This window comes from Eutrema salsugineum, unplaced genomic scaffold, assembly GCF_000478725.1.
Source record: "Eutrema salsugineum unplaced genomic scaffold, Eutsalg1_0 scaffold_9, whole genome shotgun sequence".
Classification (NCBI taxonomy): domain Eukaryota; kingdom Viridiplantae; phylum Streptophyta; class Magnoliopsida; order Brassicales; family Brassicaceae; genus Eutrema; species Eutrema salsugineum.
In genome coordinates this window covers 7767669-7793597 of record NW_006256342.1, presented here as the reverse complement: position 1 = coordinate 7793597, position 25929 = coordinate 7767669, and the positions used below count along the sequence as shown (strand labels likewise).

The 25929-nt window shown below is 34.1% G+C and overlaps 3 protein-coding genes across 4 annotated transcripts; all 3 read right to left on the bottom strand.

Moving 5' to 3' along the window:
- Positions 1–375: 375 nt before the first annotated feature.
- LOC18008701 (glutamate decarboxylase 2) lies at positions 376–5909 on the bottom strand. 2 transcript variants are annotated; one of them, XM_006391270.2, is made up of 6 exons: positions 5725–5909; positions 5428–5632; positions 3334–3534; positions 1505–1973; positions 1350–1402; positions 376–1046 (listed from the first exon to the last, which is right to left on the bottom strand). In XM_006391270.2, exons 1-6 carry the CDS (start codon positions 5808–5810, stop codon positions 591–593), a joined length of 1470 nt encoding a protein of 489 aa, XP_006391332.1. In that variant the 5' UTR covers positions 5811–5909; the 3' UTR covers positions 376–590. The 2 variants fall into 2 exon arrangements, with proteins under 2 accessions (XP_006391332.1, XP_024011175.1); XM_024155407.1 differs by having other exon boundaries at positions 5736–5862.
- A 1073-nt stretch (positions 5910–6982) lies between these two features.
- Positions 6983–10009, bottom strand: LOC112085139. Its single transcript, XM_024154164.1, has 6 exons — positions 9843–10009; positions 9625–9751; positions 9245–9544; positions 8953–9177; positions 8670–8876; positions 6983–7426 (listed from the first exon to the last, which is right to left on the bottom strand). The coding sequence occupies exons 1-6, from the start codon at positions 9977–9979 to the stop codon at positions 6983–6985; spliced, it is 1440 nt and encodes a 479-aa protein (XP_024009932.1). The 5' UTR covers positions 9980–10009.
- Positions 10010–13987: 3978 nt separating this feature from the next.
- Positions 13988–15945, bottom strand: LOC112085133. Its single transcript, XM_024154158.1, has 3 exons — positions 14925–15945; positions 14119–14751; positions 13988–14028 (listed from the first exon to the last, which is right to left on the bottom strand). The coding sequence occupies exons 1-3, from the start codon at positions 15943–15945 to the stop codon at positions 13988–13990; spliced, it is 1695 nt and encodes a 564-aa protein (XP_024009926.1).
- Positions 15946–25929: the final 9984 nt, after the last annotated feature.

Here is a 25929-nt window from a genome sequence, read left to right as displayed (position 1 = left end):
TTGATATGATCAGTCAAGTCATTACTAGTAGAATTGGAGTTAACAAATACATAACACTTAGCAGTAGACAAATTTATATGTTCGTAAGATTCAAATAATAATCATTTGATTTTTTAGTATCATTCATTTGTCAAATATTCGCAAGATTTTTTTTCATATAGAAGATGATATATATAGACCAAACTAAGACACCAAAAACTGGAAACTAAAAACAAAAAATTAAGACAAAAATATATATACTCTAAGAAAATCTACATAAACTACAGCCATTCAACACTTTTATATCTCAAAAGAAGGTCTCTTTAAATTGAGGAGAAGCCTTTTGAACAAAGAATAAGCACAACTATTATAAAAAATAATTGAAAAAAAAGAAAAAAAAAATAATTCTTATTATTGAAATCAAAGAAAGGCATTTAAGACTTATTCACAGAAACCAAAAGCTCAAAATGAGTTTCAAGCTTATATATAGGATCCATAATTACTCTCTCAAATAGATACCAAGACACAACTCTTTCATCAAACCCCAAGTCCCTCACATAAATCTTTAATAGACAAGAACACATCCAGACACATAACACAACACACCTCCATTAACATACACCATTAATCTTCTTCTTGTCCTTCACAAACTTCCTCCACCCACCAATAACTTCCATCAGCTTCTCCTTCTCCATTTTCTTCTCTTTCCCATCTCCCATCTTACTAGATATCTTTGAAGGCAAGGTATCTAGCTCATGAAGCACCTTCACAATATCTGAAACAAGTCTCTCCGCAAGTGTTCTTGAGAAATCTTCCCTAATGACAACACGCAGAACAGTGATATGTTGCGCATCTGCAGGCATAGTGTAAGCCGGGACAATCCAGCCAAAGCGTCGTAGCATCTCAGAGATCTCGAACTCGTTGTGGAAACTATGGTCCTTGAGAGAAAAGGCTACGACTGGCACTCCTACGTCCTTTGAGACTATGTTGAAACGCTCTGTTTTGTCAATCCCTTCTTTTAGAACCACCATGTTCTCTATGCAATTCTCCATCACATTCTTGTAGCCCTATTCATATGAAACACATCCGATTACACATCAAGCCTATATGTGTAACAAAGAATGAGTAACATTTCTTTCACAAAACAAAAATCGATATATTTATATATATATATATATATATTTTTTTTTTTTTTAATTGGAGACTCCTAATTAAGACATTGCATATATTCAACACTGAAAATGTAAATCGATATATTTTCTTAAAAAGATTAGATAAAAATTGAAACGATATTTATCGGGAAACGAAGACTACATATGTTCACTATAACAGTAACACTAAAATCAATATTTTTGTTTCAATAGACTCACCTCGAACCCAAGACGAATAAGCTGATAGTATTGAGCAATAATTTGGCTCGATCCTACAAAAACCCAAAAAAAATCATCACAGTACATAACCATCCATAAATAACATCATATCTTCAAAGATTTCTAAATCAAGAAAATGAAATTAACATGCATACCCTTGGAGAAATTGAGAGTGAATGTGGGTTGGTCAGCACCAAGATAGTTAATATGAAAGATGAGCTCCTCAGGCAGATCCTCTGATGTCCTCCACACCACCCAACCAATACCGGCATAGACCAATCCATACTTATGACCACTCACATTGATACTCTTCACCAATGGAAGCCTAAAGTCCCATTCCAATTCAGGATAGATAAACGGAGCTATAAAGCCACCACTTGCTGCATCCACGTGGATCGGTGTGTTCCAACCAGTCTCTTCATTCTTCTTAACCAGCAAGTCGTTAAGACGCTTGACGTCTTCGAACTCACCGTTAAGTGTGGACCCAAGTATGGCAGCAACACAGATTGTGTTCTCGTCTACCATTTCTGCTGCTTTATCCGGATCCATCACATAGTAACCTTCACTTAGCTTCACTTCTTTTAGCTCCACCTCGAAGTACCGAGCAAATTTCTCCCAGCACACCTGAAAGTATTAACAGTTATCTATTTATGAATGTATTATTTTTATTTAATTAGGAAACTTAAGATCAATGTTTTTAAACCCGACCCGGACAACGATCCGAAGTGTTCTTCGGGTTGCCGGGTCACTGGATTAACCTGGATCAATCCGGGTCAACTGCGGATCTATTAAGTATATATATTTGTTATGTTTTTTAATAAATTTTATCACTTTTGTTACATTTTTTCTGTTGTGTAAAAAAATACAAATTTTGGTAAAAAGTTTTGTCACTAAATCGCATTAATTATCATATATCTTTTTTGTATAATTTTTTTCAATAAAATTTAAATAAAATATACACTAAATATAGTGATCATATTTACTATATTTTTGAACATTTATAATTATATATTTTATTATATATTCTTTTTCCTTCTATTTATTTTCTTTTTTAAACTGTTTATTTTTTACTAAAAAAATTGATATTATAAAACTTACAATTGTATAATGGTGAGAAAGTAACAAACCATTCAATAAAATATAGAAAAACAAACTGTTATTACTACTAAAAACATTAAAATAAAAGTATATTAATTATCTCATAAAATCCAAAAGTAATGTAGAAAGTTCTAGCAATATTTTTTAATTTTGCTATCGCCTCGTTTTCTTCATCTTCTGTTACTCTAAGTGCTCTGCATCTTGTTCTAATTTTGTTTTTCAAAACTATATATATATATATATATATATTTTTTAAAAAATATCATATATATTCATAAATTAAGTTATAAAACTATTTTTTTTTTCCAAACCAGAAACCCATCCGGGTCGGGTTTTACCGGTTCACCGGATTTAAGCGGGTTTTTCTGGATTTAAGCGGTTTAATAACGTTCTGGGTTTTCAACAAAAACCAAACCAGAAATCTTACCGGGTTGTGATTTAACCGGTCGAACCGTCTGGTCCGGTCCGGGTCTGAAAACATTGCTTAAGATGTTTCAGTTTCTATATAGCTCTGTATTTTATGACTTAGTTCCCATGAGACTCTAGTAATAATTCTTCCTAAACCTTTTTGTGTCCTTATTTCATCAATTTATCATATAGATAAGGAAGAAAGAAAAAAAAAGATAGTAAAATCTTTAAGTAATATAAACAGGTTAAACGAAAAATGTATGCAAATCTATGAGTGAATAAAAATCAAAGTAAAACAACTGATTTTTATTAAATGACAATCTCGGTAGTACCTAACAAAAAGTGTGTTCTGCAATATTTTAAGTATTTTTTTTTCAATATTTTAAGTATTATTTTAACTTTTTAATAAATATTCTGTTGATCACCATTTATTTCTTATAATGGTTAATATAGTGAGATGAAGAAGATATATACTCACTTGAACATTGGCTCCAGTGACAATGTTGGGTTTGTCATAGGGTTTACCCTCGGCTTTGCGTTTGTTCTGCCAATTCCTTTTGAAGGCCAATCCGGCTAACATGATGGCTTCCGAAGACCCAACCGTCCCTACTCCCACCGCGGTCTCTGTTTCATTGAGTGGCGCATTGAACAGTCGAGCTATGATGTTTACACATCGGTTCTGTTTTTTCCAACAAATTCAAAATTATGATGTGTGAGCACATATTTTTTGTAGCCAATAATAACAGTAATCATCTTTACACAAAATATCTAGATGATCAATCAACCAAAACATTTTTAAACTTCCATCAAACTAGAGGATAAACAAATTTGATAGACTAAATAACATTTTAGTAGTTTCAATGGGTGTTGTTAATAAGAACCCATTTTTAAAATAGCAAAAGAATGTTGATATTAGGAAACGGTATCATACTAAATTAAGGAAAACTTCATTTTTACTAATCCTATTAGAATTTAAATTTGGGGCACTAGCACTATAGATACAGGAGATTTGTATTGTTCATTCATCGAATAACAAACAAAATTCTTAAAACGGATATTTGTCTCAATACATTTTTCTGTAAAATTTACGTTTTCTTCTAGTTTGATTCGCTCTAATTATCAACAATTGGCTATATATATAATTGATAAATAAACAATATGACAGCATATATTGGCAAATCGCAGTAAAGCAGTCTATGATATTTTAATTTTATTATGATCGTATTCACACTATGCCACACGGTTATGTCATCACCTATTCCACTTAAGAACAAACTGAGAGTACAACTTTCTGACGAAACTATCTAAGTTTCATATGAAAGAATCAGTGTGACTATAGACCTAGCAATCACGAGATTGTAATGGTGGGTGGGCTCCTCCTTACGTTTTCATGACAACTTATAGTTTTTTTGTAAATTTGTTTACTTTTAGCTTCTTATTCATTTTTTAATGTATAGTTTTCTTATGTCAGTTATAGATTATTATAAATTTCATACAACATGTACCGCGTATTCGCAAAGCTTCCCACACAATCTGTAAATCACCTTTCAACTTTACATACCCTAAACAGTATATATATATTATCTTCAATTAAATTATTGAGTGAACCAATCAAAACCAAAAAAATTGTGTGGTGATGTGTTAAACGAAGAGAGGTTGCCGACAAAACTTTGTCTTTCGGCTCCTCAATTATCATTATGCTTTACCATCTTTTTCTCCCATACCATAGATGCTTGAAGATTTATATGTTTTTAAAACTTTAATCATATGTTATTTGTACTTGATTGATTCATCTAGAAGTAATAAAGAAACCGGATCAGTATACGGATTGGTTTAACGATAACCGAAGGTGATATTTTCTAAGTTCCCAAATCAAATGGGCCACCAATATTGATGACAATTAGATATCAGTCGTCAACAATGTTATTTATGCTTTGAGAGAGCAACGTATAAAATCAGCAAGGCCACTAGTATAAAAACTTGAATATGTCGGCCAATAAAAGCTAAAACCGTATGGGTCATATTATTAAAAAAATAAAACAAAAAAACATAAATAATATGATTTTGGCTTTTAGTAAAGTGTCATCGAATAGAAAATGTAGGACTAATACTCAACCGTAAATTATCCACACACAAAAAAAATCATCTTCCACCTCACATAACTCCTGATTATTCACTATAATCCCCCTCTCTAACCCTTCAAGGCTGTAATCCAAAATTGATACTTTTTCGATATATGCTTTGTAATTTTGTTCTTTTTAGAATCTTATACTCTATGATTTCTCACAGTTTTAGCCTTGAACTAGATTTCTTAACGTTAATTATCTAATTTACGTTTCTCCGGATTGAACATTCAAGAACGGAGTTCTTTATGTAATTAGAATGTGTGATTGAACAAAACTTAATTATTGAATTAATCATATATTTTGTTTTAAAAATACCATTCCAAATCCAATCCTAGTTAAAACTTTGATTTTTAGTTTGGTTCAAATAATTGTTAGAAACTAAAACGAGATCTAAGGACAACCTAATTAACATGGACGTATAAGAATCTAAAGAGAGATCAAGAGACCTGTAGCTCGGTGGTGACAGGGTACTCGTCCATATCGACATAGTTCTTGTTGATAGACTCCATAATGAGTTTGTCGCACTCTGGCTCCATCCATGTCGTCACGAACGAAGCTAGATTCAGCCTCGGGTTACCGTCAAGCATCAGCTCATCTTTTATGATCTGATAAGCAGCATCCTTTGGAATCGAACTCTCACCAATCTCATACCTATAATAATCCGCTTATTTCATTATTAAGTAAGAAAATAAATCCATTAACAATAAGAGGTAAAGATGAAGAATAATGTTCTTCTTAATTACTTGGGAAGTACAGTGCGGACATAGCGAGATCCAAACGTCGAGCAAACATTTTCGCCACTCTCCGTTGCCGTTTTACTCAGAACCATGTTTCCTCTTTCTTTTTTGGTAGCGAGAGGAGAAGAGAAGAGGAAGAAGAAGAATGCAAAGAGACGAAGAGACGAGGATACGTTTATATTGACCCTACATTTGCTGTCTTTCTTTTCTTTTTTTTTGTTACTTTGTTTATTTATTCTATTTTGGGTTTTTTTTTTTTTTTTTAAGTCAACAACGATATTCAAATGATACTCATTCAATAATTACATTACCAATAGTATTGCTCATACATGCTCGGACCTAGGCTCACAGACTCACATGCAGCTTGGGGTATTTGAAGGACAATGATTTGTTCAAAAAAAAAAGGAAAATGATACCCATTCAGTTACCATTAGAATTGCTTTACACAACCACTACCATTAGAATTGGTTTTGGTAATGTAATTTTTTACCAAAACGTCGTTACATTACCAATAAATCGTTTAAATTTGGTCAAACTATTATAACTATAGTAATATACCAATAGCATTGCTCATACATGCTCGGACCTAGGCTCACACTCTCACAGACTCACATACAGCTTGTACACTAGAAGAAAAACATCTTTTACAACGGCCGAAACCGTTGTAAAATCGTTATAAAATTCCTATTACGACGCCCTTGCGACGGTTTCAAAACTATCGTAAACGCATCATCGTAAAAGATATTTTATATAAAATCGTTGTAAAATCTAGGACGGTCAAAAATTGTCGTAAAAAAGATGTCGTAAAAGCGTCATAATATTTACGGCGAATTTACATCGATTTTCCTTGATTTGTTTTTCATCGTATCCGTCGTAAAATCGTCGTAAATAACTGATGTATGTATGAGCATCGTATAATATACGACGAACATATCGTCGTAATTGGGTCGTTTTTTTTTAATTCGACATAAAACCATCATAAATAACCGACGTATGAGCGTCGTATATAATATACGACGCACATATCATCGTAATTAAGTCGTATTTTTTTATATTTTACTACGACGATTTTACGACGATGGATTAAATAAATAATAAATATATTACGATAAATATACGAAGTTTTCTTAAAATGAAAATAAATAAAAATTATTTAATCCGAATTGAAATTTTAATTGAAAAAAAATATATATCATAAAAAATGAATATTTAAATTTAATTATAATTCAAAATAACAAAAATTACATTATTTATAAAAAATATATTAAAGACCTAAATCTACACTAATGTTGTCTATCTCCGCATCGTCTTGCTCCCCATCTTGGTCCGCAGGTTCCTTGCCGGCTCTTCGGTTGGAGTTTTCCAGCGCCTGATCCCCGGTTCTAGGAGGATTAACCCCGAGAGACCGGAACATCTCCTCGTCCGTCTGCACCGATGGTTGCCTCCTTGAGGATGAAGAAGATGCGCCGAGAACTCCAGCTGCCCGCAATCTGACCAACTGTGCTTGGAGCAACGGGTTCTCGGCGCCCAAAATATCAAAGAAACCGTACAACTTGTCGATCTTCGTCTTGTATTGCGTCCGCATCTGGTGGAGCTCCTGGCGAATAACCACTGGATCCTTTGCCCGGATATGACCAGTCACAGTAGCGATCGGGGTATCATGGATGGATCTCATCCCTAAAACTTTACCCTTCTTCCAAGGGGCAACCTGGAAAATTGTTAAAAACATATTTAAAACACCTATAGTTGAAGATTAAGTAGGAAAAAATAAATTAAAGCTTACCTCTTCGAAGATCTTCCATCTCTGCCACCGTCAAGGTCGGTGTAAGCTGCATAGAATCAGAAGCAGAATCGCGGAAGGGAAGCGTTTGGAAGCGGGGAAGCGGATTTTTCAAAACATTTAGGAAGCAGATATGTGTTGGAAGCATATATATGTATATATATCATAAAACATCTAACATAAAATTATATACAAAATATATTAAACTTAAACAACAAAAATCCAATGCATCATCACACATTCATAAAAAAAACGATAAAAATGGCCTAATGGGCTTGAAATATATAGGCTTAACAAAATTGTAATGACATGTCATCTTCTCCTTCTATAATTTTGATCGAAGTTCGTAGCTAACGCTTGCAACCAAAAAGAACATGATTCCAATTCAGAATCATAAGATTCCTCGGTGTTTCCAAACGGTAAAATTTTGGAATCGCGATCACTACAAGAAAACAGCTCATTTCTGACGACTACATCCATAGGAAATCCGTCAGAAATGACCGTTTCCGACGGATTTGCCACAAAATAAATTCCGTCGGTTTGAGCTGGTCGGAAATATGCATCCGTCGGAAAGTCGTGGGAATATTCCGACGGATTGTAGTGGTTGGAATCTTGTCGGATATTTCTGACGCTAAACCGATAAATTCTTTTCCGACAACCTACTGACGTTTTCCCGTGGTGAAAGTTTACCGACAAAAAACCGATGACTGTTCCACGGTACCTTAAGGTCGGTTATTTCCTACGAATTTCCGACAAAATACATTCCTACGAATTTCCGACGAATTGCATTCTTACGAATTTCCGACGAAATGCATTCCTACGGATTTCCGACGAAATGCATTCCTACGGATTTCCGACGAAATATATTCTTACGGATTTTCTTACAAATTTTCGACGAAACGTTTCTTATGGATTTGTGACCAAACTTTTTCCAACGGATTTGTGACCATTATAAATATTGTTTTGAAAATACAGATATATACATAATTTGCAATTAATTATTTAAAATTATTATTTATTATTTTAAACAATTAATAAACATTTAAAAATATTAATTAAACTAAAAATTCTAAAAACATGAAATTTGTTTTTAAAAAAATACAAACTAGCAATAGTTTTGAAAATTTTAAAACATAACTATTTAAAGAAAAGGTAATGCGGTTTTCAAAACGGCTTTCAGATCAGATAGTTCTTGTTGGGTTGACTGGTTAGCGGCCTTAAGCTCTGCAACCTCCTCATCACGCTCTCTAACCGTTAGAGATAGTTTATCTATGTCAGCTTTGTAGTTTGCAGATGGGGCATAATAACTTGAAGAAGAAGACTCTTGGCTCGGGAGTCCGCCTAACCCGACAAATCTGCCCTTCACTTTTCGAATTTCCTAAAAAAAATTATAAAATTGTTAGATAGATGATGAAATAGAGAAAGAAAATTAATGAAATTTTTTTTTAACTTACACTGAGAACAATGTCGTTGATCTCTTCTCGGAGTATCTCGTTTGAAGAAGTCGATCCATCGGGATTGAATTGCGAGAGTTCCACAATCTTGTCCTCCTTCCTCTTTTTGCAGATTTCAATCTTCTCACGAATCTCCGGATCTTGGATAACACCGGTCTTTTTGTTTGTGTGTCTTATTTCCAAAAGCTCAAGAAAATCCGGAGGAATTCCACCGGCTTTTTTTGCCTGCAAAAATTTGTTAAGTAATATAGCAATAGAAAATATATAAAATTCTAATAAAATATATACTTACCATTTCCATCGCTTCTCGTTCGATAGTCTTTGCACCTCCGTTGTGAATGTACATCCCTTTCCCATTCCGTTCACTCCTTCGATTCTTCGAGTTGGTTGTTGAAAGCTTCTTCGTTGCTGGTTTATCCCAATACTCGCAAAATCCTTTCCAAACATCGTCTTCAAGATCTTTTGGCTTATGTTTCTTCTGAAGCCACTTCTGCTTCCACTCGTACATGTGCTGCGAGTACTGGGTAGTGGCATACTTGTCGAAAGTGTTGAGAACATTCGTTGTATGGTGGCGGTCCCAAGTGAACTCTTGCTACAAAAAAAACACAAAATATATTAAGAGTTAAAAATATCAAATTTTTCTAAAATAAAAATAAAAAAACACCAACTTACCGCGAAAGTACGATGCCATAAATCCTTTTCGTGTCTCGGCATGTATGAGTATCTCTCATACGGTTTGTCCAACAAGTTATGGAGCATCCGAAATATCGCTTTAGTTATCGCATGCGACAACTTAAACCTGTAATATTAAAACAAAACAAAAACAAATTGTAAATTATAAATTATAAGCTAAATTAATTGAAAAAAAAAAAAATCAAAATGTAACTTACCAAGTCCCATCTTCGTACATAGGGTCAAGACGGATACAATGTCTTCGGTTTGGCTGATCGACTAAGTCCTCAATTTCCATGTGGCTGCGGGCCCTAGATTGCTCGGAATCCGGAATTGCAGTGCTTGAGGTGTGCATGCTTTGGAAAGTATCTCGAGACCGACTCCGTCCTTGTGAGTTCAAACAAATAGCATCCTCGTCTCTTTGAAACAAATTTAAACGTAAGTAAAACAATTTTTCATTTCATAAGTTTAGGAAGCTTTAAAAAAATCTTAGATTTCAAAAACTTTTGACTAAAGTTTTCAATATTTTCAAATATTTCATTATTTCAAAATCTTATAATATTTTGTTAATTTATTTAGAAAACGTTTTCCTATTCAAATTAATGATATATATGTTTACAAACATTTAAAACATATTTTAATATTATTAAGAAAACGTTTTTTAGATATTGCAAATATTTTTTGTAGATATTGTTAATTTATTAAACTATTATACTATTAAAACGTTTTATTATATATTAAAAAAATTCTAGAAAAACGTTTTCTTAGATATTGCAAATATCTTTTTTAGATTTTGTTAAATTATTTAAACTATTCTACTATTAAAACGTTTTATTATATATTAAAAAAGGGTTTAGAGAAACGTTTTCTCAGATATTGCAAATAGTTTTTTTAGATATTGTTAATTTATTTAAATTATTCTACTATTAAAACGTTTATTATATATTACAAAAACGTTTTTTAAAGATTTACAATAATTGTATTTATATAAAGAATTTTAATATTATCAAAAAATTATGAATGAATACTTAGAAATCTAAAAATAAAATACTCAAAACCTGTTTTTGTAATTCTTTAAAATTATAAATAATTATTGTCTCCTAAAACTAACAATCGCTATACTGTCATGCCACACAAAGAAAAATTTAACACCCATAAACTAACTATAAGCTAATTCCAATCTTCATTTCTAATCATCTCTCATAATAAATTCCTTAAATCTATCAACCTAATACATAATATGGATCTGGGATTCCTTACTTGAAACTAATAATTAACAACAAGAATAAGGGGAAAAGAAGAACTTACATGGCATCCATTGGAAGATGGCGAGAGATTTTGAGAAAGATAAGAGATTGACTGGAAATTTAGAGAGAGAGAGAAACTTCAATTAGAGAGAGAGATGAGAGATATCGATTGAATAGAGAGATGAGAGATTTCGATTTTACAAAGAGAGAGAGGAGAAGATAAGAGATTTCGATTTTACAGAGAGAGAGTGGAGAAGACAAGAGATTTCGGTTCGGGTTTTGAGAGAGAGACGAGATTTCATCAGTTACAGAGAGATGAAATCATGAAATATAATTCCATGTATCAAATATATATTTTTCATTTCCGACGGAATTGATCTGTAGGAAATCCGTGAGTACTGAAACAAATGGAATTTATTTTTTTGGTTTGGCAGTCTAAATTCCCGCTAAATTGAAAACCCTTGGTTCCGTCGGAAATTTGTGGCATTTTTCCTACGAAATTCTGACGAACATAGAATATATGAAGAATATTATTTGCATGCATTTTTATTGGGCAATCAGAGTGTGGGGACAATGTTATCTTTAATCTGTGAGAAATTCATGGATATATTTCCCACGCATTTCCGACGGATTTATAAAATATATCGAAAATAAATTTTAAGTTAAATCCGTCAGAATTCCGTGGACAATTTCCTACAACATTCCGACGGATTCAGGGTAATTTTGGGGTTTAGAATTTTAAATTTAGTGATATGATAAAGATATTTCTAATTTACGTGTTTACTTCAAACAAAATGTTAACTCAACAAAAATAAACATTATAAAGAAATTTTTTTTCCACAACACCAACTTATACAATTTTTATACTAAACCCTATACCTTATATTATATATACTTAAACTAACACTTCCACATTCTCCATAAACTTAAACTTAAACTACCAAATGATTATTTTTTCAATTCAAAAGACATTGTACCAATATATATACTTTAGACAATGTTTGACAAGGGTTTCCATGAAATTATTTATTAATCTTATATTCTAAACATAAATTCTAGTGTTTCGTCGGAAATCCGTCAGAACAATTTCGACAAAATTCTGACGATATTTAAGGTCGGAAACTTATTTAAAATGCGATAAACATGTTAAATATAACAGTTCGTCGGAAATCCGTAGGACGTGCCCCACGGATTTCCGACGGATCTAGACTTGCTATATTGTGGAACATATTTTACAAGTCTGTCGGAATTCCGTAGGACGTTTCCCACGGATTTCTGACGGATATATAACATTTAATTTTTAAATCATAATTTATAGAAATCGTCGGAAATCCGTAGGAAATTTCCTACGAAATTCCGACGGAGCTAGACTTGCTATATTATCGGTCATATTTTACAAATCCGTCAGAATTTTGTAGGAAGTTTCTTACGGATTTCCGACGGATATATAATAATATTTAATTTTAAAATCATAATTTATAAAAAAATATCACAATTAGATATATGTTTTTTTATCATAAAGTACAGGTTATATATAATATATATTACTGGTCCAAAATATATAATATTACATTGTAAATTACATGGACTACTATGTCTCTGAATCCGATGATGAGTAATCTGATCTTGATGAATCACAATCTTCCCCAAATTCATCAATTTCTTCCTCTGACTCCTCAAATACCCGATCATCCACATCTACAGTGAAATCTACGACAAGATCAACTTCAAGTGAATGCTCAACCGAACTTAAACCTACAGAGCCTTGTTGGAGCGGTTCATGTTCAGAAATCCCATGTACCCGACCTCTAGGGTTTATTGATGTCACTGTAATCCATGGATCTTGCTTATTTTTTATTCGAGGATAGGAAATATAGCATACCTACACCATGTCATTTAAAGTTAATTAATTTATATTATTTTATATAAATGTTAAATTCTAACAAATAATAGTAAACGAATAAAATGAACCTGGTCCGCTTGGGAAGCAAGTATAAATGGATCATATTTATGGAGTCGTCTTCTGCTATGTATTGATGTAACACCAAATTGGTCATGACGCACACCGTGTCCAACGACTGGATTGTACCAATCGCATAAAAATGCAACGCATCTCAGGCCGAGCATTCCCGGATATTTAACATCCAAAATCTCTCTTAGGACACCATAATATACAAAATCACCAGATTGAGTAGATACACCATAATCTGAAGTTGATCTGCTCCTACCATCCTGAAAAATCTTAAAAGCGTAGCCTCGTGTGCTATACATTACGTGTGATTGTACGGAAGATAGTGGAAAACATACTAATTCATCTAACCACGTTGGAAATGATCGACCATTAGCTTTCTCTGTCGTAACCTGGAAGAGAGAGTTGCATATAATTTAATAAAATTATTAAGTTGATAATAAAAATCAATGTTATTAAAAACTTACATAATTTCTCAACCAACGTGAGAATTCTTCCTGTTTTAGTTCGATCAACTCATCCTCAGTTTTGTCTGGATATGCAAAACGTTGATACGCCATATAAATCCTGACAGAATACGCCATATAAAAAAACTAAGAAATATATACAACTAAAAACTCAATTATAAGCAAGAATTCGGTCTAATATAATAGATACCTCTCATATTCTTGAACTTCTTCGCAGTTTGTGAGAATATACATTTGCAAATGATCTCGCTCCTGTGTTGAAAGCCTTCGTTTCTTACCTTTTCCACTGAGTCGTCCAATTTGTAAGAAAATATTGGGAACGATGACCGGATAAAAAGGTAGTTCACCGCCATCATCATGTCGAGTTGGTCTACGACTCTTTGTTTTGACCTCTTTTGTAAAGTAATACTCAGCAAAATTTGAAGTTTCTTCATTAATGCTTTGTGCTACAATAGAACCCTCCACTCTGCTCAAATTTTTAACTTTTTTTTTTAAATGAAACATATACCGTTCAAAAGGATACATCCAACGGTATTGAACAGGTCCCCCAAGTTCTGCTTCTCGAGGGAGATGAATTGGTAGATGTTCCATAACATCAAAGAATGAAGGAGGAAATATTTTCTCTAAATTGCAAAGTATTACAGGTATATTGCTCGCAAAATTCCGGATACCATCCGATGTCAAAGATCGTGTGCATATATCTCGAAAAAGGCACCAATCCCTACAAAGTATTAAAAAGTAATTAGATCTTAGAAAAATTAGTGTATATATATATATAAATAAAATAATAAATTTAATATAATTAGTATACCTGCAATTGCTTCATGGACATTACGTGGTAGAAGACCCGCAAATGCAAATGGAAGGAGGCGCTGCATCACAACATGACAATCATGACTTTTCATTCCAGAAAACTTCTTTTCTCCATGATCAACGCAGTTACGAAGGTTAGATGCATATCCATCTGGGAATTTAACATTATCGGCGATCCAGTTAAAATACTCAGCCTTTGAAGGTTCATCTAACCGAAAAACAGGGACTGGAGGCTTTCCGCTTGATGAAACATGTAGTGCCTTACGAGAACAAATGCTTGGCAAGTCCAATCTAGACTTCAGATTATCCTTTGTTTTCCCTTGGACATTCAGAATGGTGTTCATTATGTTGTCAAAAAAATTCTTCTCAATATGCATGACATCTAGGTTATGCCTCAACAAATGATCCTTCCAATAAGGCCAATCCCAGAAAATACTTCTTTTGTGCCAATTGTGGTTGATACCACAACCATCAACAGGTTGATGCCCGTTACCACCACACTCTATGGTGGTCTCTACACCGAAATCTCTGAACTGAGTTAACAAACCTTCTCCATCTACCTCAGGAGGTTGATCATTAAATACTCGACGGTTTTTACTAAACAATGTGGTGCTCTGACGATAAGGATGATCTTTTGGTAGAAATCGCCTATGACAATCAAACCAACAAGTTTTTCTTCTGTGTTTCAATTGGAACGCATCTGTGTTATCTTGACAATATGGGCAAGATAATCTTCCGTGTGTTGTCCAACCAGATAACATGCCATATGCTGGAAAATCGCTAATGGTCCACATCAGTACTGACCGCATGGTAAATTCTGCTGACAAGAAACATCAAACGCTTCAACACCATGTTTCCATAACATTTGTAACTCATAAATCAGTGGCTGCAAAAACACATCAAATGCTCTCTTTGGATGCTCTGGTCCAGGAACGAGAATGGTAAGGAACAAAAACTCTCGTTTCATGCATAGAGATGGTGGCAAATTATAAGGTGTTACAATTACTGGCCACAACGAATACTGTCTTCCATGCTTTCCAAACGGGTTGAAACCATCCGTACATAATCCAAGATATATGTTCCTTGCCTCATACGCAAAAGTGGGATAAATGGATTGAAAATGTTTCCATGCTTTTGCATCTGAGGGATGAGCAATTTCTCCATCCGAGGTGTGCTCTGCATGCCATCTCATTGCACTTGCCGTACGCTCTGATTGATATAACCTCTTCAGTCTCTCTGTTAACGGTAAGTACCACATTCGTTTATGTGGGACTCGCACTCTTCCCCATGTATCCTTATACCAAGGCTTGCGACAAAAATAACATGTTGAACGGTCTACAGTCTCTCTCCAATATAGCATACAGTTATCGATGCACACATCTATCATCTGATACGGCAATCCAAGACCACAAACAAGTTTCTCTATTTCATAATATGATGCTGGTGCAAGATTATTTTCCGGTAAAATGTCTTTCACAAAATCAGCTATTGCATCCACACATTCCTCGCTCAAATTAAAATTCGTCTTTATACCCATCATCCTAGTTGCAGCTGATAAAGGGGAATGTCCATCTCTACAACCAGCATACAACGGATTTTTAGCAGCGTCCAACATATCAAAGAACCTCCGAGCTTCTAAATTAGGTTCTTCTCCTCTATTTGCATACTCTGCAGTTGATGGTATAATTTCACGAAATGCATCATTCACCATCTGAACGTGACCAACGTTTCTCATTTCAACATGACCTACATCTTCTACTTCTATTGCAGGTTCTTCTAAACTATCTCCGATATATTGTTCACTAGTATTAGCATAATTAACCATTGAATCATTTTCTCCATGATAGTACCAAACTTTGTAACCCGGTATAAACCCATTACAATACAGGTGTGACCATACTTCGTCTATTATGACTGATCTACGATTCTGACAATTAGTACATGGACAATATATTTTACCAGATTTTTTGGCTTTTTTTTGCATACTCGCAAATGCCATGAATTGTTGTATCCCTTGTTTATATTATTCCGTAATAAGACCCGTACCTGGAATTTGATAAGGCTTATCCATCCATGATCGAAAATAATTATAAGAAACTGAAGAAGACATTATAGATAGATTTTTTATCTGTGTTCAAAAACACATGCACTTGAGCAATTAAATACCCGCTTCCGCAACTGTTCTGCGACTAGGACCAAATTGGTCAAACAAATTGATTAAATTTTAACTGTTAACCAAGCCTTTGAGCATTTGAGAAAGCTCACTTGATAATTTTTCGAGCAAGTGTGAATATTTATAGATCACTTTAGTTATCTTTCTCCTTTTTGCCAGCCGATGTGGGATAAATGTAACATAGTTGTCAGAAATCCGTCGGAATTCCATCAGAATTGGTCGGACGATATTTGTCGTCGGAAAGTCCTCGGAAACTTCCGACCGAACTCTTACGGAGAATGACGGACATGAATATCCATCTAAAATTCGTCACATTTTTGTCGGAATTTTTACTGATGGAATTTGTCCTCGAAAAGTTGTCGGAAATTTCCGACGAATTATATTCCATCGGAAATATCCGACGGATTTCCGACGCATATCATTTTCGTCAAAACCTCGTCATAAATCCGTCGATAATTTCCGACGGAATATTACCGTGGGAAATTCCGTCGGAAATGACCTTGTTTTCTTGTAGTGGATTCCCTAACGATTTTGATCGATTCCATGCGATTTCGATTCCGATTCTGATTCCGTAGCGGGAATCGTAGCTTTCCAAGCGATTCTGTGCAACGTACCACCAGGAGACGTCGGAGGCGCCTGCTGCGAGAGCTGCGTCTGTCGCTCATCGATCCTCGCACAGGCTGCATTGTAAATCGCCTCCGCCCGAGGATCTGTGAATTCGCCATTCTTCTTATTGTGTGTCTCGGCGAAGACCTTCGTCATCGGAGGAAGTTCTCCTCCGTTTTCTTCGACCGATAAAATCAATTCGAAATTATTAATAAGACAAATTACAGGTTTATTGAAAAAACTTGTTATTAAAAACTTACCATCATAAGACGTCTCCCGGCAAAAGGAACCTGGCCGGAAGTGTGCGGAACGTTCTTTGGATTTCCCGCATCGTCTACAGCGTTCCTGAAAATAAAGAAATTATTAGTTTTGTAATTAAAAATATAATATTATATTATAAACACATATTAATTTAATTTACAAACAAACCTGGATCTAGAATGCTTGGCGGCAATAGTCTGGTTGTGCGGGGTCAACCAATGGTGCACCAGGCCCTCCCAGACGCTATCGGCCATTGGAGCCGGCTTTGCCTTGTTTCCGTCGACCTCCCACTTGCGCTTCCAGTCGGAAACGATGTTGTTGTGCCGTAACTTGACCTTCTCTCTGAAGGCTGTCTTCACACGTTCGTGTGCGGAAGTTTCCCAATGCCAGTTTTGCTACAAAAATACAAGAGTTAGTAATTATTTTAAAAGATAAAAAATAATAATATAATTCGTAATTTTAACGAAATTACCGCAAAACATTTGAATCAAGTGTCAAAAGTTGGCTAATCCAGCTTCTTAAAGCTGGTATGGGGTTGTTCAAAGAACCCCTTGATGATGTTGGCAACGCTCCGACCGACTTGGTTGTCGGTCGAAAACCTAGTCGTAAAACAATATTTGTTAGATATTTAAATTAATTATAAATATAAATATCTTAATTAAAAATTTATAAAAAAATCAAAAATCGTACCAAAACATCCCCGAAGTTCGATTCGGATCAAGTTTCTTCATACTGCCACGACCCGGTTTCTGTAGAAGATCCTCAACCGTATACTTGGCATACGGTTGAGGCTGTATCAGGGCTGGGGCTGATGCTGCTGGTGGTGGTGGCGGTGGAGGCGGTGGAGGCGGTGAGACAACCACCGGTTGCGAAACCATAGGTTGTATTCCCGAGGACTCCGAGATGGCGGACTCTGTAGCTGAGTTGGACGGGGCGTTACCGTCCAGATCAACAATGTTCCGGTAGTAGAACCTCTTGCTCCGGGGAGCCATCTGAATAATCTACAAATTAAAATTAAATATATATATATATATATATATATATAACAAAATTATTTTATTTCTAAATTCCGGGCCTATCTAAATTCCAAACCTAACTACTTTCCCTAATTATTTCATTTTAACTATTAAAATTAATAACAGAAATATAAATTAACCTGAAAAAAATTGAAAAAAAAAACGTACAAAATTTCTTAGGAGAGGAGAGAGGAAGGGAGAGCTAGAGAGAGAGGGGGTGTGTAGAGAGAGAGAGAGAGATTTGAGAAATGAACGATGAAAGAAGGAAAAATTGCGTCCCTTATATAGATTTTGTGATCGTCGTAAAATTGTCATAACATTACGACGATTTAGTTGTAACCAACGTACCAGTGCTTGAAAAGCCATGTGGCATGCTCACAGCGTTTGAGCATTCCGACGATTTTACGATGCTTGTTCATCAAACCGTCGTAAAACCGTCGTAATACGCAGATATTTATATCCTCGTACCTCGGATCTGGAGCCAATACGGTGGCTGTCAGAGGTATGATCGTCATGAATATTACGACGGTTTCACGACGGTTTGATGAACAAGCGTCGTAAAGTTGTCGTAATATTACGACGCTTGTACGACAGTTTTACGATGCTATTTAAAAAAATTACCAAACCCTAAATCTTTCAAAATGATTATTGCATTAAGGACAATGCAAAGCTGATTTTAAACTAACATATTAGAATAAGTTCATCACTTTACATGTATGACTGATTTGTTGAATGAGATAAAAAATATTTTAATCATCTTATCTAATATATAACATCTCTATATTATTATTTGAGTAGACATTTTAAAATATAACCTTTATTTGGTAAAATATTACATGATATGTCATTACAAATAACAAAGAATAATTAAAATAGGAAAGGATATAGTTGTCTTTCAACTCTATTGCTAAAAATATGGAAAGTCTTTATTTCTCATTTAATAGAGTATATTTATTATTTAATTCTAAATTCAAAAATATGATAGTTTTTATTATTTTTATTTTCAAATGATATTATAAAGTATATTTAATTAAAAAACATGAAAATAAATTTTTGAATTTAGAAATATTATAAAAGTCAAAATTAAAAGTTATGATATTAAAAAAGTGGTGAAGTATTTTTTTTCAATAATTTGCTACATTTGATTGATTATATACAAAAATACTTTTTTAGTTATTTTACAAAAAATTTGATATGAAAAATTGATTTTTAAAGAAAAAAAGTTTGTGGTGAAATGAGAGTTATTAAACGGTGAATATTATAATTAATTATTAAATTTTAATCCAATACAAATATGTTAAGTAAATGGGTTAGTTCGATGTGAACAGATTATAATTTTAATTTTTTAATACCCACAAAAAAATCTCAAAATTCAAAATGTTAATTTTTTAAAATAAGTAATATATTCAATTTACTAAATTATATATATATTTAAATTAAATATAATTTGTTGTATATTTATTTATTATATATCAAACCTAAGTGTAAAGAATATTATATTATTTTCATATATAGTTAAAAAGATAAAATTAAATTTTTATAGTTAGTGAACAGATTATAAATGTCAATTATTAAACGATGCAAATTAGAGTTTATGATTATAATATTATAATTTTTTATATAATAGCCTAGATAATATTTTAGTTTAGTGCCAACGGGTTTAAAACAAATTATTTTGCTTTACACGCTTATAAAATAATTTCATGGATTAACTCATTTTTTATAATTCAAAAAAAAAAATATATATATATATATATATATATACAAATCAACTCATTATTTAAAATTCACAAAAATATGCACTATATTATTGTAAACTTTATAACAATAACTATTTTTACAAAATAACTGTTTTCATCAAATTATTTAAATTAATTAAAGATTAAAAATATATCTCCCGCGCTATAGTGCGGGTTAATCCCTAGTTTTACTTAACATTTACAAAAACATGCATGAACTTGTAAATATGTATGAATTTTTTCAAATTTCTGATTTTTATCAGAATGAATACTTTTCAATTTTCATATAAAATAAGATAACGTATCAAAAACATTTGTGAAATAGTTAAAAACCAATCAGATATAAAGAATTCAAAATTTGGGATTTGACCTTTACGATGATTTACAACGTTTTTTACAGCGTCATTAAATCATCGTAAAAGTACGACAAATTTACGACTACTCGTCGTAAAGTCGTCGTAATACGCATACACTATTCAATCAAGGTATAAGGGTTCACTCAGGGTTTAGGATTTAGAAAAATTGTCGTAAACCATCCTAATGGTTTAAATTATTAAAAAAAATCAAACAAATACAATTACAAATTACTTAATTATAAAAAATAACAACAAACATATATGAAAATCATGCATGAAAATCAATCAGATTCATCCTATCGATGTTCTTCATTAGACCACCAAACTTCCTTCATTTTTCCACTAAGACGTCCGATCGGCAAGAATATGTCAGGTTCACCCTCAATTGCATATGTTTGGCCAACTCCTCCATCATCATATCGACGAGTAGCTCTTTTGCGTTTTCGTACTTTTGATGCAAAATAGTACGAAGTGAAGTGCGAAGTCTCTTCCGTTAAGCTTCCCGCCATAATTGAACCCTCCACTTTAGCTAGGTTTTTGGCTTTACCCTTAAGATGCTTCATGAAAAGCTCAAACGGATACATCCACCTTTACTGAACCGGTCCACCGAGCTCTGCTTCATGTGGGAGATGAACAGGAAGGTGTTCCATAACATAAAAAATGATGGCGGGAAGATTTTTTCCAAATTGCACAACAAGATTAGAATATTCGATGCCAATTGTGCTATTATATCAACTGATAATGTTCGTGTACTAAGATCCCGGAAAAAAGCACCAATTCCGGCATATGTACATATACATAATATTAGATAAAATTTTAATATGTACAAAAAGTATAATAGGAATATAGTGTAGTTAAGTAATAATTATTTTACCTCCAACAGCTTCATGGACATTTTTGGGCAAGAGTTCAGATAATGCAAATGGAAATAATCGTTGCATAAATACGTGGTAGTCATGACTTTTCATCCCTGAAAACTTTACCCCCTTCTCAACAGATTTAGAAAGATTAGAAACATACTCATCAGGAAACTTAATGTCAGATGAAACCCATTTGAACAATGCTGACTTCTGATCTGCACTCAACCGAAATACAGGAACTGATGCTTTCCCGTTTCTCAGTATATGCAACTCACTTCTGTTGCATCAATCAGGCAAGTCCAATCTTGACTTACCATTGTCTTTTTTTCTTCCCGTCACATTCATAACTATATGCATGATGTTATTAAAAAAGTTCTTCTCAATGTGCATGACAACAAGATTGTGTCTGAGCAGATGATCTTTCCAATACGATGATATTTCCAAAAAATACTTTTCTTGTGTCAATTATGATGAACTCCATAACCTTTAGGCATATTTGCATGAGGGTGCCAGTTTCTCCCACGCGTTACTGTTTCCTCTGCCCCCCAATACTCGATTTGCGCTTCAATATCAGCTCCTATTAAATATACGGGTGGAGGAAGACGTACAGTTTTGTTCTTCCTAAATAACCTCTTGTTCCTCCGGTATGGATGGTTATCCGGTAAAAACCTGCGGTGAAAATCAAACCAACAAGTTATTATACCATGTTTTAGCTGAAACGCATCAGTTCGATCAAGACAATAAGGACAAGATAACCTCCCATGTGTAGTCCATCCTGATAGCATACCATAAGCGAAGAAATCGCTTATTGTCCACAAAAGCACAACCCGCAAAGTAAAAAATTTCCCCATTGAACAGTCATATGTTCGAACGCCAGTATACCATAACTGATTCAACTCATGTATGAGTGCCTCCAGAAATACATCGAGAGCTCGCTTCAGATGATTGGGAACTGGAACCAAAATATTAAGGAAAAGAAATTCATTTTGCATGCACATATCTGGAGGAAGGTTATAAGGGGTCAGGATTACTGGACATAATGAATATTGTCTACCAGACATACCAAATGGACTAAAACCATCAGTGCATAGACCAAGATAGACATTTCGTTTGAACTTAGCAAAATCTGGGTATACCTTATTGAAGTGTTTCCATGCCTTTGCATCTGATGGATGAGCAACTTCTCCATCTACTTGTGTATGTTCTGCATGCCATCTTATCGATGCAGCTGTCCTTTCAGATTGATAAAGCCGTTTCAACGTATCAGTTATAGGGAGATACCACATACGTTGGTACGATATCCTTTTATGCCCACCAGTTTGCGGCATGTATCTTGGTTTTTGGCAAAATCGACATTCCTGCAGCTGATCATCATCTTTCCAGAAAATCATACTATTATCAACACATACATCTATCATCTCAGAAGGTAGACCAAGACTAAAAATCAACTTCTGTGTTTCATAGTATGTTGCCGCTGCCAAGTTATCCTCCGGTAGATACTTTTTCATAAGATCAGCCCAATCATCCATTCAAACCTCAGCCAGGTTATGATCTGTTTTAATTGACATCATCCTAGCTGCCAACGATAATTTAGACAGATCTTCTCTACATCCTTTGTAGATTGGCTGATTAACATTGTCTAAAAAATCATAAAATCGTTTAACATCTACATTGGGTTCCTCAACAGCATTACCAGTATGCGTTTCATGAAATGCATCAGTAACCATCTCATGCATCCTATCATGATCTAGACCTTGATCAGATTGATACTGATTAGGCTGATAATAATTTGATTCATCAAAATCAACATGACTTTGATAATTACTACTACTACCAGCATTTCCATAAGTATTACTGCCATATCCTTCTCCATGTTGATACCAAACAAAATATTGTGGCATAAACCTTCTATTTAATAAATACGTCCACACGGTTTTGGTTAGAGTATACCTTGTATTCTTGCATTTCAAACAAGGACAAAACATCTTCCCGCTTTCTTTGGTTCTCTCCAGATTTGTGGCCTGATACATGAATATTTCTAATTCGTTCTTGAATTCTTCTGTCAACGCCCGTTCTGAATCTTTACGCATATACATCCAGCTTTTTAGTTCGTATATAGACATTTCGAAAAAAACTCAAAAAAAATCTCTCTCTCTATTGCTTAGACCATGTTTATCCGGGTCTTTTAGCAATTTCTTAAACTAGGATAATAATATATATATTTGATTCCAGACCAAAAGTTTTAGAGACGTCTCTTATTTGTCCCAAATAAGAGACGGTCTCTTGTGCCACATGTAGCCGCGTGAATGGACAAACATTTTTATATTATTATTTTTTATTTTTAAGAAACTCATTTGGGTTTCCAGCAATGGACAACCCAATAATAATATTAAGAGTCTCTAAACTCAAAAAAATAATATAATAAGGTTTAAGAGACCCAAATGAGTCTCTGGGATGCTGATGCTCTTATGTTTGAATGATGATGTTGTGAATGAAAGAAGAAATGAAGATGTATTTATAACAAAATTTTGGATATTATGACACTTTTACGATGGTTTTTTACATCGCTTTTACATCCAAACCTCAAAATTACGACAATTTTATATCGATTATGCGACATTAGGTAGGTGAACATGTTTCAAATGTTCTTCACCTACCTCCTCCTTCGACGTAAAATCGTCGTAATTATACATCAGAATATGGTCGTCGTAAATTCGTCGTAAGGTTACATCGATTTTACGACGAATTTGCATGAAAAATCAAATGTCTCCTTTATCGATGTATAATCGTCATAAAGCGTCGTAAAGTTTACGTCGAATTTACGATGACTTTTTTTTACGACGGTTTTACGACGTTTTATTTTTTCATCGTAAAGTCGTCGTAAAACCATTGGTTATTTGCGATGATTTTTATACCGTCGTAACAAACCGTTGGAAAACGACTGTCTTTTTGTAGTGGTGGTCTTTGAAGGAAAATGATTTGTTAAAAAAAAAAGGAAAAAGGAAAATGATACCCTTTCAATTACCATTAGAATTGATTTTTCACAACCACTACCATTAGAATTGGTTTTCGTAATGTAATTTTTTACCAAAACTTCGTTACATTACCAATAAATCATTTAAATTTGGTCAAACTATTATAACTATAGTAATATATATATGTTCTGCATATATACGGATTTAAAATTAGTATATTATAAGTGTAGGAGAAACTTAAATATGACAAAAGATAAACATTTTTTTATTGATGAAGATTAACCTTTATAACTAGAGTCTTGTTTAATTTATACAAAGAATGTAAAGCAATAAACCCTAGAGGGTGTTAGACAGGTGTTCTTCATCCAGATGTATCCAAAGAATAAAGGGCAGAGAATGCGTTTGCCAACTTGATATTATTGCTCTTCTCCATACCTTTCTGCACTTGTACTTCTCTGCTTTTATTCACCTTATCTGCACTTGTCTGTTGTAATACGACTGAACCTTTGTTGGGCTTTTCCTGAGTTTGATCGGTTTGCCCAGCTTTCCTTTTTCTTTGTCGTTTTGAGCAGATGTCTTTTGCTCTGTTTTGCTGGATTGACTAATAGTCCCCCTCAAACTTGATGTGGTAGGGACGTCAACACCAAATTTGAAGCGCAAGTTGCTGAAAGCTTCATAAGGCAGAGATTTGGTAAAGATATCTGCTAGTTGTTGGTGAGCAGGGACATGTCTGACGACGAGAGAACCGAGTGCAACTCTTTTCCGAACATAGTGATAGTTGGTTTCAAAATGCTTTGTTCTTTTGTGGAAAGTTGGATTAGCGGTGAGATGGACTGAGGAGAGATTGTCACCGTAGAGCTCAGGAGTTATCTGAATAGAAACGCCGATCTCTCTGAAAATTGCACTAATCTAAGTCATTTCTTTTGCAGTTTTAGACAAGGACCGATATCCTGCCTCATTATAACTAAGGCAGTGGACAGTTTTTTCGAGGACCACGAGATGATGTTGGATCCAAGGAATGTGCAGAATCCACCGATGGAGCGTCGTTTATGAGGGCAACCAGCCCAATCACTGTCTTTATAGGCACACAGTGTGAAATCAGTGTCATTAGTGATGTGTGTGCCCATAGTAATCGTACCTTTTAGATACCGCAGTACTCTCTTAGATACCACAGTACCCTCTTCAGTAAGTTATAGTCAGAGAGAGAGAGGGAGGATGCATCTTCTGACAGACATAATTCACTGCAAATTGCAGGTCTCGTCTAGTAAGCGTTAGGTATTAAAGCTTACATGCAAGACTTCAGAAATAGGTGGGATTGGAGAAAGGTTCATCTTGGTGTGGAACCTTTTGCAACTGAGCAAGAAGAAGAGTAACAATTGATAACACCGGATTTTGACCATTTTTATGGATCACTTTAATATCTTTTGCAGGTGTTTTTACTCCATTTTCAAAGGTTTTCAAAGGATTTTTATGTTTTCGGATTTTAAAAGACTTTTCAGATAATTTGGGAGAAAAATGTGCAAATTAGAACAAAAAGACTCTTTTGGATAAATTCAGACCGTCATAACTCTCATGGAGAGATGAAGACCTTCTCACCGTCTGATCACCCTCAAAATTGGATACTTAACAACAGACTCAACCAACTTTCAAATCCACTTGGTTTGGAGACATTCCAACAGTTGGTCTCAAGATACTCCATTTCCCCCGGAGACATTTGAAGACGGCCGGCAAGCCACGCGACCGCGGCCAACAGCCCATCCACCGCGGCCAGAGCCACGCGACCGCGGCCAAGCCTTCATTCTCCACGGTCACACTCCACACGA

What these genes read in the sequence shown, in the direction of transcription:
- LOC18008701 (XM_006391270.2), bottom strand. Translation starts at nt 5,810, where the DNA reads ATGGTTCTGAGTAAAACGGCAACGGAGAGTGGCGAAAATGTTTGCTCG. An exon ending in GTCCGCACTGTACTTCCCAA is followed by an intron (nt 5,633 to 5,724) that starts GTAATTAAGAAG and finishes GGATTATTATAG; the next exon opens with GTATGAGATTGGTGAGAGTT. An exon ending in TCACTGGAGCCAATGTTCAA is followed by an intron (nt 1,974 to 3,333) that starts GTGAGTATATAT and finishes TAATACTTTCAG; the next exon opens with GTGTGCTGGGAGAAATTTGC.
- LOC112085139 (XM_024154164.1), bottom strand. Translation starts at nt 9,979, where the DNA reads ATGCACACCTCAAGCACTGCAATTCCGGATTCCGAGCAATCTAGGGCC. An exon ending in ATGTACGAAGATGGGACTTG is followed by an intron (nt 9,752 to 9,842) that starts GTAAGTTACATT and finishes TTAATATTACAG; the next exon opens with GTTTAAGTTGTCGCATGCGA. An exon ending in TCAACGACATTGTTCTCAGT is followed by an intron (nt 8,877 to 8,952) that starts GTAAGTTAAAAA and finishes AATTTTTTTTAG; the next exon opens with GAAATTCGAAAAGTGAAGGG.
- LOC112085133 (XM_024154158.1), bottom strand. Translation starts at nt 15,945, where the DNA reads ATGGTTAATTATGCTAATACTAGTGAACAATATATCGGAGATAGTTTA. An exon ending in TCAGCAGAATTTACCATGCG is followed by an intron (nt 14,752 to 14,924) that starts GTCAGTACTGAT and finishes TTCTACCAAAAG; the next exon opens with ATCATCCTTATCGTCAGAGC. An exon ending in TGTCCATGAAGCAATTGCAG is followed by an intron (nt 14,029 to 14,118) that starts GTATACTAATTA and finishes AATACTTTGTAG; the next exon opens with GGATTGGTGCCTTTTTCGAG.